The 21,064-nt window shown below is 36.1% G+C and overlaps 1 protein-coding gene across 6 annotated transcripts in view; it reads right to left on the reverse strand.

Moving 5' to 3' along the window:
* Positions 1-21,064, reverse strand: part of LOC131689849 (protein furry) — a 411,320-nt gene that overhangs the window by 185,333 nt on the left and 204,923 nt on the right. For all 6 annotated transcript variants that reach the window (XM_058975189.1, XM_058975188.1, XM_058975187.1 and 3 more), the window contains 3 exons: positions 12,626-12,757; positions 12,307-12,475; positions 7,424-7,526 (listed from right to left, as the gene is read on the reverse strand). In XM_058975189.1, coding sequence (XP_058831172.1) covers positions 7,424-7,526; positions 12,307-12,475; positions 12,626-12,757 — 404 coding nt within the window. The remainder of the gene's footprint in view (positions 1-7,423; positions 7,527-12,306; positions 12,476-12,625; positions 12,758-21,064) is intronic.

Consider the following 21,064-nt stretch of genomic DNA (forward strand, 5'->3'; position numbering starts at 1 on the left):
TCGGAACGAAGCAGTCGAGCGCCTGTCGTTTATCACGAAAAGCTCCCAAATGTCGAACGTCTGGGACAGTCAGCGCAACACAATCGGCGTGATATTGGTCAGAACAAAAGCCTTCACAAACGATGCTATTCCCTTCTGGCATTATCACAGAGGCACACTTCTTGCAGCTCATCGTTACAGCGTACGTGAGTTGTGGTGATCAGTTAAGCAATGGCAAATTTGTTGATTTTCGACGCTGCACAGTGGCGGATTTGACTAAAAACCTGGCCAAAAGTCGAAAATTGCATGGTAGTACTTTGGGATCTAGTACATATATTGTCCTTCAGATGGTGCTGCCGCATGCTATTTTAGGTGAAACACTCCAAAATTTTCATATTTGAGGTGTTGACACATCCAAACAGTTTAAACCATCGCGCTTTGCTCATATTTTTTTCATCGAGCGCCCGAAACATCAGTATTATTCAAGTGTAGCTAGATTTTGATAAAAGTGTCAGTTTAAAATGTGTAATAATGGAAAGTTATGCTGACGGTATGTATTTTAATTATATGTACTGATGTCAAAACATATTATTTTGTTTGTCTATAGAAAATGTCAATAACTTTCACGCTTTTTTAGCAGACGGTTTCAACAGACATTTTTGCTAAATTATTGAAATACTTTTTTTGTCCACGTATGTCCACTATGTTTTAAGGCAATTTGTGTTCCTTGAACGATTTTCTATTTGGAACATAATAGAATTCTTGCCCGAATTTGCCCGTTTATGAGTATTCTTTGATTAAGTGGAGACGGAGATGGATTATAAGATTTTTAGATAAAAATTTGGACTCGCACTTTTAATTACTACTGCACCTCCGGTTGTCATAGCGAGTCGTACAATACTGCATTTTGATCAGAAAGAATTATGTATTTAGTGGTGAAAATTTCATCGAGATTCATAAACATGTTCAAAAGTTATCAAAAGTGGAACGCAAAAGACGTAAATAATTTTGGTCGTTCATATTGAAATCCAACGAGGTCAACAGAAGTAATCGCTAAAGGTTCCAAATATCAAAAATCGATTATGGATGCCATGATTAAACGTTATCGGGGAACTATGACCTTTGATCATGCAAAACAAAACAAATCTAAAGGTGGAATATATGACTGGATACTACAAGCGAAAAGAGTAGAGTAGTGCAAAAGAATACTGGGATCTCCGGCCGTTATTTCGCCAAAGAGCTCACTTTGGTGTACACTCCAGTTTGTCGAATTTGTTTGTGAGAAGGTTAACAGTCGTAGCATGTCAGCAAGCATGACAATAAAACGTGGTTGCTCAAAACTATAACAGGAAGCAGTACTAGCATGTTCTGACCAAGTATAACGCAAGAATTTAAATGTTTCATCGTATAATAATGTACTTTGGACAAATCCTCGGTCAAATTTAATTTAAATAAAACTATCAATCTTAGTGAATTTCATTTATTTTCGTATTTTTCTCATATTTATTTTTAGTTGCTGCAATTTGCATGCAAACTTGTTGTCAATTTTCACTCCATGCATTTCGTCGCAGAATCGGCTTATTTTCTGTATATTAGAAAAAATTTCGTTCTTTGAGAAATATATGCATCAGCAATTGAACAATAATCGTACAGAGAGTTTAAAAGTTTTGTAACTATGTTGCATAATATTTCAAAATACATAGTTTGAAATGACTAATAACATCAATTCTCATAATAGCTACATTATCTAGACACCCAATCCTCTTAATGCATGAAAATCAACAAATTCTATCATTTAGCTACACACTATTTAAAATTCGATACATTACAAACGTTATTGGCATACACTGGAGCCATTAAATCTTCATTCGTGAAAATTTACTTATTTTTAGATTAAAATGTCGGCCATTTTGCATGCGCCATTTTGAATTTTGAAAATCTGACATCAAAATCGTAATCTGCGCCCCAAAAAACCATGGTATACACCCTTGCAGATCAATCAAAACCATTTTCGACTTTTGGCCAGGATTTTAGGGAAATCCGCCACTGTGCGCTGATACTAAAACGTTAATTTAGCATCTATTATTAACAATTTTTCTCTCGACGTGTCGTTTTACTGAGTAACAATGCGGTGAATATCACTTAAAAAATTTCGACTACACTTCAAACAACGCAAACTAGGCAGATTTCACTGAAATTCAGGAGCGGCGGGAGGCACGACCAGTGCGTAAGAAAAACACAGGCAAAACTGAGTTTTGCCAAACAAAGTTTTGTGCCTTTCCCAATTCGCTTTGTGATAATTGAACACTGAGCTAATGGGATTGGAAACAGCTTCTTGAGAGAGTGAAAAACTTACTGGAAGACGATCAGAATCAAAGTCAGCATCTGTAATCAATTCGCTACAAAGGTGACTTTGATCTGTCAAAATCAAATCAATTGTTGATGGATTCCTTACAGACGAATAGCATGTAGGACCATTCGGGAACAAAATTGAATAATAACCAGCAAAGCAATCATTAAAAAGTAGTTTACCGTTGGAATTACTTTGAGCATTATTCCAGGCTCGGTGTTTGGCGTTAAAATCACCGATTATGAAGAATTTCGACCGATTTCTTGTAAGTTTTTGTAAGTCTCCTTTCAAGAAATTAATTTGCTCGCCAGTGCACTGAAAAGGCAAATAGGCTGCAGCAATACAAATGATACCAAGATCAGTTTCAACTTCGATACCCAAACTCTCGATCACCTTGGTGTCAAGAGACGGCGTAACGGAATGTTTGATCCTGCGATTTGATAATTAAGCTATTGCGATTCCTCCGCCGAATCCAACAATTCTATCAAATCGATGAATAACAAAATTAGAGTTACTCTTCAATTTAATATTAAAAAAGTTTCCGTCACAACGGCTATATGCACATTATGTATCCTCAAGAAGTTGAAAAATTCGTCTTCGCACGTTTTTAATGAACGAGCATTCCAATTTAATAAATTTAAATGATTATTTAAAGTCATTGTTAAACTTTAATTTCATTACAATTTTGTTAGCAAATTCCCACCCCGCTTGAAAAACTTCAAACATGGAGGTAGAATTCAACATGGCAATCATCATAGGTAACGTAGAGGTATTTTAATTTTTTCTTCCGTTACGCTACCTAGATTCATTGGACTAAAGGAAGCGTTGGGTGCAAACGAGTTTGTGGGCGTGGTGACTGTAGCCGTTATTTTGGCATTGCTACCTGCCACTGAAGCATAAGATGACATACCATTGTAGGATGGTGTGACGGAGGTAGAAGAAGTTGTTAATCTATTTTGAATCGGATTAACACGTTTGGGCGTGTTTTCTTGAAGTGTACCTGAAGAAGTAGGTACATTTTTTATTTGTTGTTTTTGTTGTCTAGAACGAGAATTTATAATTTTTTCTCGAACAGGACAACCCCAGAAATTCGATTTATGATTTTCGCTACAATTAGCGCATTCGAAACTTTTTGTGGTTTTTTTTCACCGGACAAGTATCTTTCGTGTGCGATTTATTACCACAGATCATACATTTGGAATCCAAATGACAATTTTTTGTGCCGTGCCCAAAGCCTTGGCATCTACGACACTGGGTCAGATTTTGAATTCTGCCCCCATGTCTATAATGTTCCCACTTTACTCGCACGTGGAACATAAAACATGCTTTTTCAAATACTTTTAAATTATTAACCTCATTACGGTTAAAATGAATTAAATAAAGCTCCTGAATAATTCGAGAGCGTACTGGCGTGTTCTCGCCGCTAGCCTTTCTCTTCATAAGAATAACTTGTGAAGGAGAAAAGCCAAGTAAATTTTTCAATTCGTTGGATATTTCATCCAAACTTTGACCTTGTGGTAGCCCTTTCAAGACAGCCTTGAATGGTCTATCTGTCTTGAAATCATATGAATAAAATTTATATAACTTCTCCGTAAGATACTGGAGTAGTCGTTTGTGCCAATCAATTCCTCCGCTGTAACTCGACATTCTCCTCTTCGGCCAATCTGAAAAGAGACTTTCACGTCCGGAAGGAACGTCGAAAGCTCAGTTCGAAAGGCTTTGAAGTCGGAGATCATCACTGTTATATGCGGCGGTGATTGCGTTTTCTTCTCATTGGCATTATGCGCAATGCGAGGAAATTTAGAAATTTCATCAGCTTCACATTCGGATAAAACATCGAATGAGTTGCTGCAGTCAATTGAATTTTCGGGTGAAGAAGATACCCTTTTCCGTTTAGCTTTAATTTTTGGCACACAGCCTTTCTGGGAGGACCCAGGCATGTTGGAAGAATTAAATATTTCTTTAGGCTGAATTGTTCTTGAAAAATGTTTTCGTCTTGAAAAAGATTGACTGAGTAGAAAAAGTAGGTAGTCTTGAAAAAGACTAATTGTCGAAAAAATATAGGTAGTCTTGAGAAAGACTGATCGAGCGAAAATATAGGTAGCCTTGCGAAAGACTGTTGCTGTTGAAAAACTCTAGGTAAACTAGGAGCTATCAAGATTTGAGACCGGTTCGAACGAAAGTTCAAGCCGGTATGAAAAAGTTCTCTAAAAATCTCTAAAACAAAGTATTTGCGATAACACTTAAAAAGTATGAACATGAGCATTATGACCGTACAATTCGAGTTACTACTCCATGATTGACCAGAAAAAGTGAAATTGTACAGAAAATCAACGAATGGAGCGTGGGAGTAGCTATCCATTCTCAATGTGCACGTTTCGAGAGTTCTATACTTTGAAATGCCAATAACGGCGCCGGCCACGTTCTTACAATTATCTGGGAAGGAAATGAATGTTAATATAACAAATGTATAGCGTGTATACCTCTGTATCACCACGTTTGCCACGGGAAGTAGTTTATGATAGTAGTGTGGAGTAAAGAGTTACACAAATCTGGATTCACCTTAATAAATGATACGATCTATGCAACTCTCAGAAGTGTTATCATGTGTTTATTGCTCTGGGCAGCCGGCTGCCGAGAATTTATGATAGATTTATAGTTTGTTAAATAAATTTGGAAATGATCGATTTGTAAAAAAGCAACATCATCTCCGGACTGCCGATAGTCGGGACTGTTGTTTATGTTTAATTGAATCACACGGTATGTGAACGATTTTATTATTTCTTGTTTCCGGCGAAACACGACATTCCAAAAACAATATAATATACTGAAAAGCGATTACCTTTAGTGTTTCGAGATACTTGTCGAAATAGATATACTTATACTTATGTAATAGAAGATTTCGCAGAAAAAGTATTATTTATCATTGGTATTTATACAGTAACAAATGACAACCATATACTGATTTCCTTCTCCGCAAACAATTGAATAAGGTGCCGATTGTTATGTTATCATTATTCGCGCACGTTGTTAAGCTAATTGAGACACATTTTAAACGGTATAAAATAAATACTACCGAAATACCTGAAACGACGTGGTTTGCATATTGAATATTGAATACGTATCGGCTGCTATTGAATTTTGTATTGAATGGACTTCCGGTTTCGGAGTTACGGGATGAAGAGTGTAAGTAAGTTGCAAGTCTCCTTTCAAGAAATTAGTTTACTTACCAGTGCATTGAAGAGGCAAATATGTTATAGCAATAAAAATGATACCAAGATCGGTTTTAGCTTCAATATCCAAACACTCGATAACTTTGGTGTCAAGAGAGGGTAAGACACAATGTTTGATTCTGAGATTAACCGCTGGTGCGATTCCTCCACCGATTCCAACAATTCGGTCAAATCGATTACTAACAAAATTAGTGTTACTCTTCAATTTAGTATCTGGTCTTAAGAAGGTTTAGGTCACAACGGCATTATGCACATTGTGTATCCTAAAAAAGATGAAGAAATATTTTAAATCATTATTAAACTTCAAATTCATTACATTTTTTAAGAAAATTCCTACCCAGTTTGAAAAGTTTCAAACATGGCAGTAAAATTTAGAATTAAGTCATCAATTGAAACATTGATTGCTGCAAAAAAATAATTTTTCTTCCGTAATACATACTCCCTCGATCGGTACAAGCAAATGAAGCGTTGTGTGGAAATGAAAAAAGCGGCGTGGAAACCGTCGTTCTTTTTACCGGGTTACCTGCCACTGGTGTGACTGAGATAGACTGGGTAGGTAGAAAAATGGCATTTCTATTTTGAAACCGATTAACACGTTTAAACATGTTTGTGAAATGTACCTGAAGAAGTAAGTATTTTTTTTATTTGTTGCTTTGTACGAGAATTTATAACTTTTCCTCAAATATGACATGCCGAGAAATTTGCTTTGCAGATGCGACAATTTCTGTGGTTTCTGCCCTAAGCCTTGGCATCTCAGAAATTGGGTCAGATTGTGAATTCTGCCCCCATGTCGTCTACAATGTTCGCACTTTACTCGTCCGTAGAATATAAAACATACTTTTTCTAACACTTTCAACTTATTTACCGCATTACGAATAAAATGAATTAAAGCTCCTGGATAACTCTTGATGGTGCTGGCGTTTTAGTGCGTTAGGCTTTCTCTTTTTAAGAATTACGTGTAAAGGAATGAATTCAAGTAAATTTGTCAATTCGTTGGTTATTTTGTCCAAACTTTGACCGGTAATCCTTGCAAGACAGCCTTGATTGGTGTATCTGTCTTGAACTCAAATGAATAAACTGTATAGGGACCATTCATAAATTACGTAACGCAAAAATTGCCCGAAATTGACTCCCCCCTCCCCCCATGTAACAAATTGTCACAAATTTCTTCATCCCCCCCTCCCCTGTTACGTAACAAATTCCCAGAAAAAATTTTTTTTTCTTCGGTGAAAACATGTTACGTAACGATCTAGCTAACTCCCCCTCCCCCCTATGTCACAACATGTCACAACTTGTTGTACCCCCTCCCCCCCCTAAAAGCGTTACGTAATTTATGAATGGTCCCATATAACTTCTGCGTGAGATATAGAAGAAGTTATTTGTGGCCAATCAATCCATTCGCTGTAACTTTTGGGTGCAGAAGTTACCCGTCTTCGTTTCTTTTTAACTATTGGCACTCGGCATTTCTGGAAGAACGCTGAATGTCAATCCCAGGTCCTTAAACTTGTATGGGAAACTTTAACTGTAAATACCTAAGAGCATAAGGCAGGAATCCAACTTGCATTGCCACAACCCTGTTAATCCAAACTTCGGTGCAAGAGCTCCATACGATAAATGAAAATAATCAGAATATGGTAAAATTGATATCATCAGCCTACGCAAACAGATTTTAATTTGCCTTCGATAGCTAGCCAACTTTATCCGACAAGATCCAGAAAAATCTGCACTAACCATCAACTAATTAATTTACACATTCCGTCTAAAAATGGCTTCTAATTATATAAAATCCAACCGAGGATTACAAACGACAAATCTGATAATATATTCAACTCCATGCGGAAAACGCTGTATTTTTACTTACCCCGACTTGATGTGATCTTCGCCACTGTGCCGTTTGGTGTGAATCGTACCCTTCTCCACACCGACATCCTGCACCTTGGGATCGTTGTTGCCAGAAGCCGGTCCTGCACGAAACGAAAAAGGAAAATATGAACAGTGAAAATCAGCAAACGACAGAAGAGCACGCATCTCGGTGGGCGTCGGAGTTTGGGTCAGAATTAAATAATCTATAGTCAAAACGAAAAAAAAACTACCAGCAACATGATTGGACGAGCCGCGCGTAAAAAAAGGACAATGAATTTAATCACCCCGTGCTGGGTGGTTGATTGCTCGGTGTCTGTGAACCCGCACGACACAAAGAACGACAAGAATGAAGTGGATGGTAATGGGAACGGACGGTTTAATCGAATTCGATTAAATTTGTTGGGTGTTTTGGGAAGGCAACTACATGCCAGAAAACCATCGGAGTTGACATAATGTTAACAGACATTGTTTGTTATTTGTGTTCGGAGTAATTGTTTTTCGACCTATTGGAAAATAAACAGTAAACTTTCTGTAAAAGATTAAAAGAGTTATTATTGACAAATGTTATGCTAATTTAGTTCTGTGTGAGGAAATAAATGTTGGCACTTTTAGATGACTTCGGCATAAATGAAAAGTCTACATTAGAGTGACCAGGAAAAAAACGCTAACCACTGACTAATCCCTGAATCGATCGTAATATACCCATAAATTTCGAGCTAAATCGATCAAATATAGTTAGGGTAATAGGCCTATTTTGGATCTATCAGGGAGTACTATTTGTTGAACAACATTTAAATGAAGCTATATTATCTATATTTCTCAGAATTAAGTATCAATGTACTGTTTTTTAAGCATCTACAGTAGAGTGACAAGAAAAAAATGTTCCCTATCGGCCCACCTCTGAGTCGATTCCTAGTCCCACCAGAAGTACTTGCTCCAAATTTGAGGCAAATCGGACAAGTCTAGCTACCGGACCTACGTGCCTGAAGTTTGTATGGGGTTTTATTACAATTTATATGGAGAAAACACACCAGCTCGCATTAGCAATGATAGATGGCACTGTATGCATCCTATTATCACTGTAAGTGAAAATAAGAAAGATGATTTGATTGTCTACAACTTTGTCGAAGACTGCTAGTCAATCCGGCTTTGTTGAAACAAGTTATTAAACTTTTAACGAAGTGATGTCTGAGTCACCTTCGGATGGGGCCTAGCAGTACATGGTTGTGTATCAGTACTCGATTCCTACGAACTAACCATTTTTGTGAATTAATTAGGTTTAGCTCAAGAGCACAGTCAGAAAAATTATAGTAGATAATACGAGTCATGTTTTGGTTAGAAAATTTTAGTTCCACCTATGGCCGCGTGGAGGGCGCCAACACTAACTTTTCAACGGAGAGAGATAGAAATTAGGTGTCTTCTATAAAGTTATAGAACGGGCATTTTGCAGTATTTCTTCCGATAATCTCGATATTCTATCTCTCTTCTATGAAAAGTTAGTGTTGGCGCCCTCTATGCGGTCATAGGTAAAACTAAAATTTTCTAACCAAAACATAACTCGCATTATGTACTAAAATTTTTCTTAACATTATTAATATTATTCGGCTAAATTTAAGCATTATTCCACATAAATGTATAGTTTGCGGGACTCGAGTACTACTACACAACCATGCACTGCTAGGCCCCATGCAAAACGGACTCAGACACCACTTCGTTAAAAGTTGTACCCCTACTTTGAGGCGTTTGATTCATTGCTGTACATTCGCTTCGTATAATAATCGGAGACGAATGAAAATCTGCATAGATGAATGGTCGGTTTGTTCGTTTGACGTTTTCAGCTGCGTCACTGAATATTGAAAATGAATGCGGCAGAATATGATCAATTTTCATTAGATGAATTTGAAAATTTGTAACTCTGGCTCAAATCAATTTGAAGGACCCTGGTTGGGAAGAATTATTGTGTCGTACGGTCGTAATGTCAAATGATCATTATGAAGAATTTTTTTTTGCTAACGGGCGATAAAATCAAACGCTATCGTGTATATGTATATGAACACTGATTTTGATTTAACGGAAACTCGTCTACAGGATTTGGCACCTCGTACTAGCACGGATTATTTTAAAAGATTCATGCCGAAGAATAGAGAAGTGGAATCAATCTCTAACGACACTTGGAGAAACTTCTTCCCTGGCATTCTCAACGGTCTCCGGGTGGTGGAATACAGCTGAGCCAACCTATTCTGTCTTGCTTGACTTTCGAGGGCAGATCAAGGTGTTAACTATATGCAAAAACACTTTATGCACATACTCTGGGCAGAGGGCCACGTTCCAGTTCTACAACCAGACGGCACACTACGGTAAGCCAGGTGCCCAAACAACTAAAGAAAATTCGTCTACTACAACCAACACAATCAAACAGCATTCGACATCTTCTAATACATCACAGACAGCCGGCCGAAAAATTAAATGCAGAACAAACAATATTCCACGGTTTCTCCAAACCAATAGTTACCATACCTACACCAACAATCCGACAAGTATGTTTCTATTACTTTTAGAATAGATTCTATTGTCTTTTAGTAACAGAACACGCAACAGCGCATTGCGGTATTAAACCTGTACTACCGCAAAGATAATAAACAATGGAATGACGAATTTCGGTACCTGCGCATGTATGTGCATCACACAACAAAACAGTTTTTCAGTAAGTGTCAACCTCGACTTTGCTCGTATGTGGGATAATTCACCCGATTTCTATGAGCGTCAAGTCAAACCAATCAGAATTCTGGCGAATTTCTGCTGGGATTCCGGCTGGAATCTGCCCCAATATTGGCAGGAACCAGCTGCACGGATTTTATACTGGGTAGGTTGGATAGTGAGATAAAAAATTTAAAATCGATGCAATGCTTTGTACCGTTTCTGATCTAGGTCCAGGCCTAGACCCCGAGTCCGGTACAGACTACGGATCCGCATCAGTCTATGGAACCGAATTAGTTCAGCCTAGATCAGGATATAGCCCATCCCTTTTTCCGCTTAACAGGTTCAGGTCTTAACCAGACCTAGACTTGGCGCTTAGATCCAGACGACTGTCTGGATCCGGACCCTCGGTTCGGATACGTGGATTCAAACCGTAGGTATTGCTTCCCGTACATGACGGAAAGGACTATTTTACGCAGACGCTATCGCTAACACCAACCGAAATACCCCACCACTGTTCCAAATCGGTTTTTTCTGACTGTGCTTTGAAGCTGGCCGAGTGTGAGCCGATCTTCAAATACGAAATGTGTAGTGCAGTGAAAATCGAAGCCCATCTTTATGCACATTATGTTCGCTTTGCTTAATATGCAATACAATGACAAACGAAATGCTACACACTTCTAGAGCATCCGATGCGTTAATATTTATTGTATAAGAATTGATGAAACATTAGTGCGAAGCAAAGAGGATTTGAATGTGTTGATATTGCCGATTGGAGATACGCGTCAATATACAAACACTCAAAGAACGCCTCGAATTTGCCTTGCTTTGCTTCATCAACTATATTATTTCTCAATGTATACAAACCACATCATTACTTTGGCAAATGAAATTTCATGTACCTAGCCGTCAACAAAGAACTCGTAATTTATTCCAAGAACATTTTTTTAGGATAAACTATGCTATAAATATCCCCATCAAAAGAATGAAAATTGTGAAATAATTGACCTTTCTATGTCTAGAAAACAAATTAACTTAGCCGTAGAAAAAATGTATATTATAATATACATTAAATATTGTAATAGCATTCTATGTAGTCTACATATGCTTGACGAAAATAAAATCAATAAATAAATATATCTCGACAAACATATGATTACGGCTTAAAAGCCAGCTGTCAAAATTCTCTTTGAATTTACGAACACAGTTCACAGCAGCTAATGAAAGAGAAAACTTTTCTCTTTTGTTTACTATCAACATCTGTGATTGGCGAGTAACGGTTTGTCCGGAATTTCCATTCAAAGAGAATTTTGACAGTTGGCTTTTAAGCCGTAATCATATGTTTGTCGAGATATCTGTTGGCATGCTATATAAAACCCCATTTTGTTAGACGACGTGTACAAAGTTGTTCTGCAGGTCAAATTACTCTGCTTGATTAATGGTTATGAACATAATCAGTACTGTTTGGCGTATATGGTGGAATTGCATTAATAATATATAATATTCAATAAATGCTCCACTTCACGAAACGATGGTCGTACGAGACATTTCAAAAAGTCAACAGCAACACAGTTTATATGCATCAGGGAATAAACTAGCTCTGCATCACCACTCATTTTTGTTCACGTATCACATAGTAGAAAGAAACACACCGATATTTTGCTTTTGCAAACAGACAGAGATGCGCGGGGAATTTGTTCGCTTCTCCTGCTAAAGCAGCGCAATTTCCAATTTTTTGGACTGAGCGAGATGAGAAACCAGCTGTGTTTACCAAAAAGTTTATTGCAAAATTACAATAAAATATAGAGGAAAAAAACCGTTTTCGCATATCAGGTCCCAAACCTTTCGAGGTAACTCGATCACCGTATACTTCGAAAATAAATAAAAAACGTAACTATTTGCAACAAAACAGTTTCTTGCTGACGTCTACTGATAACAGCCTATATGCATGGGATAGACCATATTTATGTTGAGAGCAAAATCTCGAGATTTCAGTGCCAAGTGATATAAACGCATTCGCCTCACGCTAACTTGTCAACAACACTCTACCCGACCTGTATGGACTTTTTAATTATCCATTTCACATTAATTGTCCTCCGTCCCTTGTTACCACTGGTACAACAAATACTAAATTGAAAACACAAATCACCACGAGAAAGCAATATAAGTTCGATTTAAACTTACCATCCGAATGGCTGGAAGCCTTCCGCATGCTCGTTAACCGATAGAACGGAGGAGTCTCGGTACGCTCAATTAAACAATTCAGCGTTTCCACGGTTTGCAGCTCACTCATCAGTTCGTCCAGGAGCCGGTTGGTGCAGGATCGGGCCAGATAAAGCGCAACCCGTTTGGCCTTCAAGGGTGATCCACATCAACAACAGCAAAGGCCAGTATCAAGCGGCATACAGGCAAGTCAAGTTTAAATTAATGGTTCCGGTCAATTAGACATAGTAGTAGATCAATATAGCCAGAGCGGCTCGATTAGAAGAAAATGTGTACTTACGTAAGCCAACAGTTCGTTCGGGGCCATTCCGGAGATGATGAGCAGGTAGCGTAATATAACCTTCAGATTGTTTGGCCAAAACTGACAGAGCGTTCCCCAGAGCTCCTCGATGTACGGGTGTGAATCAGCGAACTGTTGTAATAAGTTTGGGAAAGAAAGTTAGATAAATCGTCTATTGGAAATTATGTACGAGGACGATTGTTGATTGGAAATTTGTTTGCCTGTGGCACATAAAAAAGTGTCGGTTTAATAATTGGAAACTTTTTTTCGGTGGCTAGAAGACTTGTTAGTTTTTTTTATATATATATATATATATATATATATATATATATATATATATATATATATATATATATATATATATATATATATATATATATATATATATATATATATATATATATATATATATATATATATATATATATATATATATATATATATATATATATATATATATATATATATATATATATATATATATATATATATATATATATATATATATATATATATATATATATATATATATATATATATATATATATATATATATATATATATATTATATATGATTTGGCATAAGTATTCCTTTCACCAAGACGGTGGACATGATTGTTGGTTTCGGAATCTGAAGGAGAGGGAGGGTTTCTGATGCAATATCTATCAATTACTTCAAAAATCTAAAATTTTGTTGCATGTATGTTTACCAGCACATAAATGGAATAGCAAGAATTTATTTGATAGAGATCTATTACGCGAATGAGAATATAATACAGATGAATTGCATGAATTTGCCGAAAATTAAATTGAAAATTGAATTGAAAATTGCACTTGTGGTCGCTTCATCTGAAGTTAAATCAACATTGCTGGATTATGGACGAACAGCCCTGCCCTAAAATAGCCACTAAATCTTGCGCTTGCTGAAAACGTTACTTACTATATCAATCAAAATTCGGGTGTAAGCAAAATGCTGAAAGAATGCAACACTGTTATATAGGACGAATTCACGATGACCCATAAAAGGAACTAATCGAATATTTGGTGGCGTGGTCGGCGATCTTCGTCAAATTTTTTCCGGTAGTCGACACCTACTGATGAAATCAGTTCTTGCTTAAGAGGGTAGGATTATTGTTGAAAAAAATATCGTGCTCAAAAAAAAAAATTGGCGATACCGAGAGTGTTAGTCTATTCAGACATTTTCTATTTAACATTTAAGCAATATTTTCCTTAATGTTCACCGCAAAATATTGAAAATTGGGTGTGTTAAAGTGAATCTTCAGGAGACACCTCGAATAACTCTAAATGTACAGCATAACTCTAAACCTACTGAACCAAATTGTTTGAAATTTTGCACAGTTCTCCTTCATATCATAACATCATTAAAGATCATAAATTTGTTCTCAAAAATAAATTTTATGATTTTTTTTAGCGAAAATTGCATTTTTAGCTGCAGAATGCTATGAAAAATTCAAATATCGAGAAAAAAATAAAAACTTCGATCAATACCTGGGAATATGTAGAACCTTGAAAACGATTGGTCCAAAATATTTTGATTTATGATGTACACCACAAAGCAAGTTTTCAACGAGATTCCTCCAGAGATTCTCTGTCACTGGCTCAATTTCCAGTATTCTGCTATGATATTTGAAGAAATATTGTTAAATTGTACAGTGATTATATGGAAAGTGAATGAATATACCAACACTCTCTGTATCACCAAAATATTTTTTTTTAAATGTGCCATTTTTTATGAATTAACTTTACCCACGTCCACCAACACTCCGTTATGTCTTCGTATCATTGGAAATATGTTTCGAAAACAGAACTTTTCACTATATGTGCATACTTTTATTGAATGATTCTTATAGTCACCTTCGCAGGTTAATTCACCAAAAAAATTAGATATATGGATTAAGAAAATGTTAATCGATGCAACAATAAATTGCACCACATTTCCACATGATTTTGTAAAATAATACAATCTGTTGAAGAATTAATCGATTGCGTATATTGACTTCAATTTCATGCACTACTCCATCCAAAAAAAATCGATGGTAATTCTGTTACGCATATAAATCTATGGATTATCGTGTTGAATTATTTAATCCATTCGATCCACCATGCTTTCAGGAGTATTGGTTTTAGACGTAACCTACCCAGCACATGTCTCCGTCAGACGAAGGTTTTTTATATTTAATCGAAAGAATAAAGTTGTTTCTACGAATTTTTGCGATTAAGTTGCTTAAGGTGTAAATTGATAAAAAATATTCGAAAATTGACAATAACTTTGTTGTTTCGAAAGTTACATATTCATCGTTGTTATAAAAAATGTGTATTTTATCGCTTTAGCAACTATGTAGAAGACACTTTTAATAATAAAAAGTAATCGTAAAAAGTTATATTCGAAAAACTGTTTTTAAGGGATCTATCCCAAGCAAATCTACATATCTTGCTACTGTTACTATATAGAGCTTTAGTATCTTCAGTAAAGATTTTTCCAATAATATTTTCTAGAACTTTACTGAAGACAGCGAGCTTCTAGCTAAATCATTTGGGGAAATAAATTTTCTATCTCACTTTTAGGGAATTAATCGCTCAATTCATTATATCAAAAGATGCATCTATTTATATCCATAAACTTCTTCGAAAAAAATCCATTCTCCAAAACCAATGGTTCAGGAGTTATTGAATTTTGATCGTGAAAACGTCTTTTTGCAACACTGTGCACCGCATGTGTTGCAATTGAAACTTTGTGTGCCTATTATATTAGTTACTGCGCAACATCGACCCACCACAACTGTGCTTTGGTTGAAAAATTTCATTTAAGCGACCATTGTAACTAGAAAATGTAAAGGAGCAGATGTACTTCTACCTCGAATTCGAATGATATCAAGGGATTTCAAACGATTGTGTGTAGGAAAACAGAGCAATTAATTTAATTGTGCTCCAGATGGTCAAACTAAGAACATTGTCTATCCGCGAGAAAAAATATTTGTTATTTTTAGTATTTTTAAAATATTTCGTTTAGTCCTGATGGGTGTAGCGAATCGCACCGGGTTACAGCTAGTTTGAAATAAAAATTGGAATTTTCACGAAAAAATCCACCATTTTATGAATAAAAACCCCCTTAATTGACAAACTATCCCGAAAGCTCAACGTAGGGGTTAGGTATTTTTTACATAGAATGTGCATGCAAAGCTTAAAATAAATCGATTAAGTAGTTTTTGAATGGCAGTTAACACCGCAAATCGTGTTTTTCCAGAGACGTTCTACAAAAAGCTTCGTCACCGAGTCGCTTGTCGATATTTTTCCATAGCAAAATTACAGAATGTTATTAATATGATACAATATATTATCCGAAAGTTTTGATCAATTCGCTTAACCAAATTTCTAAAAAAACGCGAAAAATGTGTTTTTTTACGCTGAATCCCTTGCTCACCCTTAAAGTGTAATAAAACTTAAATACGCACAACATAGTTTAGAACATGAATTTGGTTTAGTTACGCCACCGTGCGACGGCCCAAACGCATGATATGGTTGGCAAGCGCCGTAAGGGACGATCCATAAATGACGTAGCATTTATTCCCCCATCGTAGCATTTCGTCACAAACCTCTAAATACCCTTCCTGGTAATTACGTAGCTTGACGGTAATTCTCCCCCCCCCCTTGTTCCCGTAAAATTAAAAAATAATAAAAACGATGTTAGTTATTCTCCTTTAATACCCAACCCCTCTGTCGTCAAACGTCATCACAAACCCCCTCCCCCATATAATGCTGCGTCATTTATGGATGATCCCTAAAGTTTCATATGTGTCAACAGTAGTGCATGCCATTCTATTAAGAAGTTACACCACTGTAGAACTCAGGCATATTCCGGGATTTTTTCTAGACATAATAAAGAGTTGAATCGGAATCTTGTAAAATGGGATTTATAATACTAGTTGTGAAGTACAAAAAATATTTTTTTCGAGTGATTTTTTCACAACATGGCGGCTGTGCAGCATTTTCCCATAGACACCAATTTTTGGAAAGGGTCCACCCGGCCGGTAACTTATCTCCCGTAATGTTTAACCAAGAGCTTGTAATTAAAGCTTTTGCGATTACCCATAACAATAGCAAGCGACGTACGTAGGATTTTTTCGATATTTTCATTTTTCGCGAAATGGTGCTCTTTTTAGAAACTCTAAAAATGTCATGAAAATCGTTACAAAATTTTTTTTTTAAAAAAACCAATCACTAGAAAAATAAAATCCTACGTATGTCGCTGGAGAAATCAATTCTGAATATACTGTAAAAATTTCAAAACGATAGAAAATCATGTGTTCGAGTTACGTTTCCGGCCAGCTCAAAAAAATGTGGTTTCGAGAAAAACGCAGTTAAAGTTTTCAGTGCGCTCTGGGTTTACATAAGAGGCGTTGCAGCAGAATTGAAAATTAGAACATTTAGCAATTATTGTCGCCTGCGGTTTTTTGTTATATCATTTTCAAGACCCTAAAGCACATTTTGAACTTCCGATTTTTTTTAAATACTACAGTTGTGTAACCCCTTAAAGGAAATAAATAAAATCTCTGTTTTATGGCACAATTTTCGAAAAGGCACCATACATATTAGAGGATCGTTCCAGAATACTTCCAAATGTCACACTTCGAAAAATGGTAAATAATTTCAGTCGAAAAACTTTTCAATTAACTGCTATTGTAGCCGACATAAAGCCGCAGACAATATGACCAATATAACGTGGAACCATTTTCTCTCAACTGAACTGAACCACCAGCAAAACAGCTTAAATGGAGCTTAAAAATTTAATCAAGGTTATAAGAATAGAAAATGGCTATAGCAGTGTTTCAACTCATCCAGCATAATTGTTGTTCGGTGATTTGCACAATCTCGCCGTGGCATCGCATCGTTTCGCTGATTGCAGTCTGTTAGCGTCAATTACCGCAGCCAAGACCAAGTTGGTAGTCGAGCTGCTCCAGAAGTTTCATCGTTTCGGTTTTCAAAGTGTATTTTTACTACCAACTTTATGGATTCTTGATTCCGTCCTAACCAGATAAGTGCCGCTTATAATGGTCTACAAGCCAGCCAAAGAAATTTGAGATAAGGAAATGAAAATGCTCGGCATGCCACACCCGATAGAATTTTGTGATAATGCGCTGGGAAACTGCGATGTAGGCAAAACAGTTTTGCGTTATTGTGAAAAAAGCCATTTTAAGTTCCACTTTTTACGGCATACTTGTCTTGAACATGGCAATATATTGTATCTAAACTACCTGAAAGGTAGCACAAAAATATTTCTACTGCCCCAATGATCAGTGCCTAGGTACACGCCTACCAATTCAAGCGCCAACAAACAGAATATTTAGTTGCAAATTAAATCCACTTCATACTTTTGTAAACTAGTTTATTCATCCTTATCCCACGGAAATATCATATCTAGACAGTGGTCGTCATTCACTGACAATTATTGCATTCAAAAGCTACGCCACGGTACATGCTATCAGAGTGAACAAAGATCGAAGCAAAAACTTAATACAAACTCCACGTTATATATTTGAGTGTGGCTAGAAAAGCGGAAAGATAAAATAAACGATGCTGCTGGCGGTTGTAGACATAAAGCCGATTTGGTTTTTCCTACTGTCGAGGAATCACCGACCGTTTCGTTGAAGTTTAGTTAGACGTGGAGCTTTCCAGCCATTTCCAGGGAGCCCGTGTACGTATAATAAGGATTGAAAAATGATAAATTTTCTTGAATTAAAAAACGATTCAATCGACCTAAGAGGGTGATGAAACATTTCTTATACACATAATAGTTTACTCATTCATTAGTTTGCAGAACTCATGCATAGTACGCATCCCGCTAGATATCGGGTCAACACAGTTTCGTGTCCTGCCAAGTAAAACCTCGTATAAAATGAATAGATTATATCAAACTAATAAAACAATGATATTCATCAAATTAAATAATAAATAAAATAAACAACATGAATTTTATTTTTTTCCTTTTTTTATTTCGACTAATATGTAGTCACATTTTCTTTTTTACTTTTTAACGACATTCAATTAGCTAGAGATTACTGAGTAGCGAAAGTTATGAAAATTTAGAGCCATAGTACTCAAGTGAGAGCAAGGATGTGAAATATACAGATCGGAAAACTAGAAGTGGCAGGATCATTAGAAACAGGCTTCAAATCTTCCAGACTAATCTTGTGTTTTCTGTTGGCAGATGTCGAGCTTAGGCAGCATTACTACGAATCACTGAAGTCTACCAACATGTCTCCTGGGACAGACTTGTCCCTCTTTACCGTGAGAACCGTGATGGGAATCCATCGGCAGCGGTGGGAAAACAGGCTTAAAATCTTACTGACTAATCTTTTGTCTTCGGCTGGTAGGAGTCGAGCTTAGGCAGCATTACTACGAATCGCTCAAGTCTACCAACATATCACAACGGCAAAGACAGACTTTTCCCTCTTTACCGTGAGAACCGACAAAAGAGAAGTCAAGTTTGTTTTGCCTTCCGAATGCCGGGGTAGACTTTTATTAGACTATTACAATTGCTCTTGTAGTGGTAGCGGGTTTGCTGGTGTGTGTAAGATATGGCTTTGCCTATAGCGACTATCCATCGCTGCCGATGGATTCTCACTTGAGTACTATGGCTCTAAATTTTCATAACTTTCCCTACTCAGAAATCTATAGCTAATTGAATGTCGCTAAAAAGTAAAAAATAAGTAAAATAGTATAATTAAGAAAATGGTCAGAATATCTGATATAAATTAAACCAATAAAATAAACACAGCGAAAAACAATGAAAGAAATAGAATAAATAAAATGATGTAAATGAATAAAATGAAGAAAATAAAATTACAATAAAGACCCGATTAGATCAGCCCCCGATTTTGTCTGCCATCGATGTTGTCTACCCCCAATATTGTCAGCTTTTAGATCCTATTTTATCAGCCTCATATAAAAATCATTTTGTTGGGCTGTAACAGACGAACCAAGTCAAATTCTTAGAGATGCAAAATATGCAAAAAAAAGCAATTTTTCCAAATTTCGCACTGGAAAACCCCTTAAGGGACATTTTTACTAAATAATCAGACAAGGTTATGAATACATGAGGATTATTTTTACAGTTTCGTAGAAAAGAAAGAAAAAACCCTCATTTTGTCCATTTCCCCATTTTGTCACCCTAAAATACACAAGTGAGCTGATAAAAACGGATCTTCACTTTATTAATATATGGGTCATTCCATGCGAAGTGATCAAGGCACGTGTAATCGACCTTCACGGATTTGAACCAAATTTGGAGGAATTGTTCATCTAGGGCCAATATCTAAAAACCCAATTTTTTGTGACAATTGAACCACCCCTCGGGTCATGGGAGCACCCGCCGTTTTGACAAATTGCCAAAACCCTTGATTTTCTTTTGATCATATCTCCGGTTCTATTTACTGTAGAATCAAACCGCAAGTTGGCTTTTGAAGAAAATTGTTCAAGGAGTCTAGAAAAAATATTATGTTTTGCCGGCAGTGCTGCGATTTTTTCAGTTAAATATTAAAAGTTAATTTTTCTCTCAATACATATATTTTAATTTTGAAAATTTTTATGCCATCGCGTTCCTAAGACATTTTTACATAAAAAACACTTATCATCCCAATATAATATGAGCGCATCCTGAGATACACCGTTTTGAATAGAAAAAACCGAAATTTCCCATATAAAATCGTAAGCGCACAGCACTAAAAATCAACTTGATTATTCTGTTTTCAAACACAATCTTTCGTGAAGTAGACGAGAAATGATGAAAAACTACGTTTTTGGTTTGCTTCTAGCAGATCAGAGTCGATTTTTATGATCGTTTGAAGATTTTCTCAATTTTGACCAATAAAAATGGATTTATATGAGAAAGTGGGAGTTTTTCCCTTCAAAACGGTATATCTCAGGATGCGCTCATATTAAAATGGGATGATAACCCAAGTAACAATTTAGGTTTTATAGCACACTACAAGTGCAATTTAAGTTTTAAGAATGGCTTCAAGAGTGCCAAAAAACCACAATTGTTACTAGGGAAGTGTTATTTATGTAAAAATGTCTGAGGAACGCGATGGCATTAAAATTTTCAAAATTAAAATATATGTATTGAGAGAAAAATTAACTTTTAATATTTAACTGAAAAAATTACATAGTTTGCAGCACTGCCGGCAAAATATAATATTTTTTCTAGACTTCGTGAACAATTTTCTTCAAAAGCCAACTTGCTATTTGATTCTAGAGTAAATAGAAACGAAGATATGATCAAAAGAAAATCAAGGGTTTTGGCAATTTGCCAAAACGGGGGGTGCTCCCATGACCCGAGGGGTGGTTCAATTGACACAAAAATTTGGGTTTTTATATATTGGCCCTAGATGAACAATTCCTCCAAATTTGGTTCAAATCCGT

Source organism: Topomyia yanbarensis, chromosome 3, assembly GCF_030247195.1.
Source record: "Topomyia yanbarensis strain Yona2022 chromosome 3, ASM3024719v1, whole genome shotgun sequence".
Classification (NCBI taxonomy): domain Eukaryota; kingdom Metazoa; phylum Arthropoda; class Insecta; order Diptera; family Culicidae; genus Topomyia; species Topomyia yanbarensis.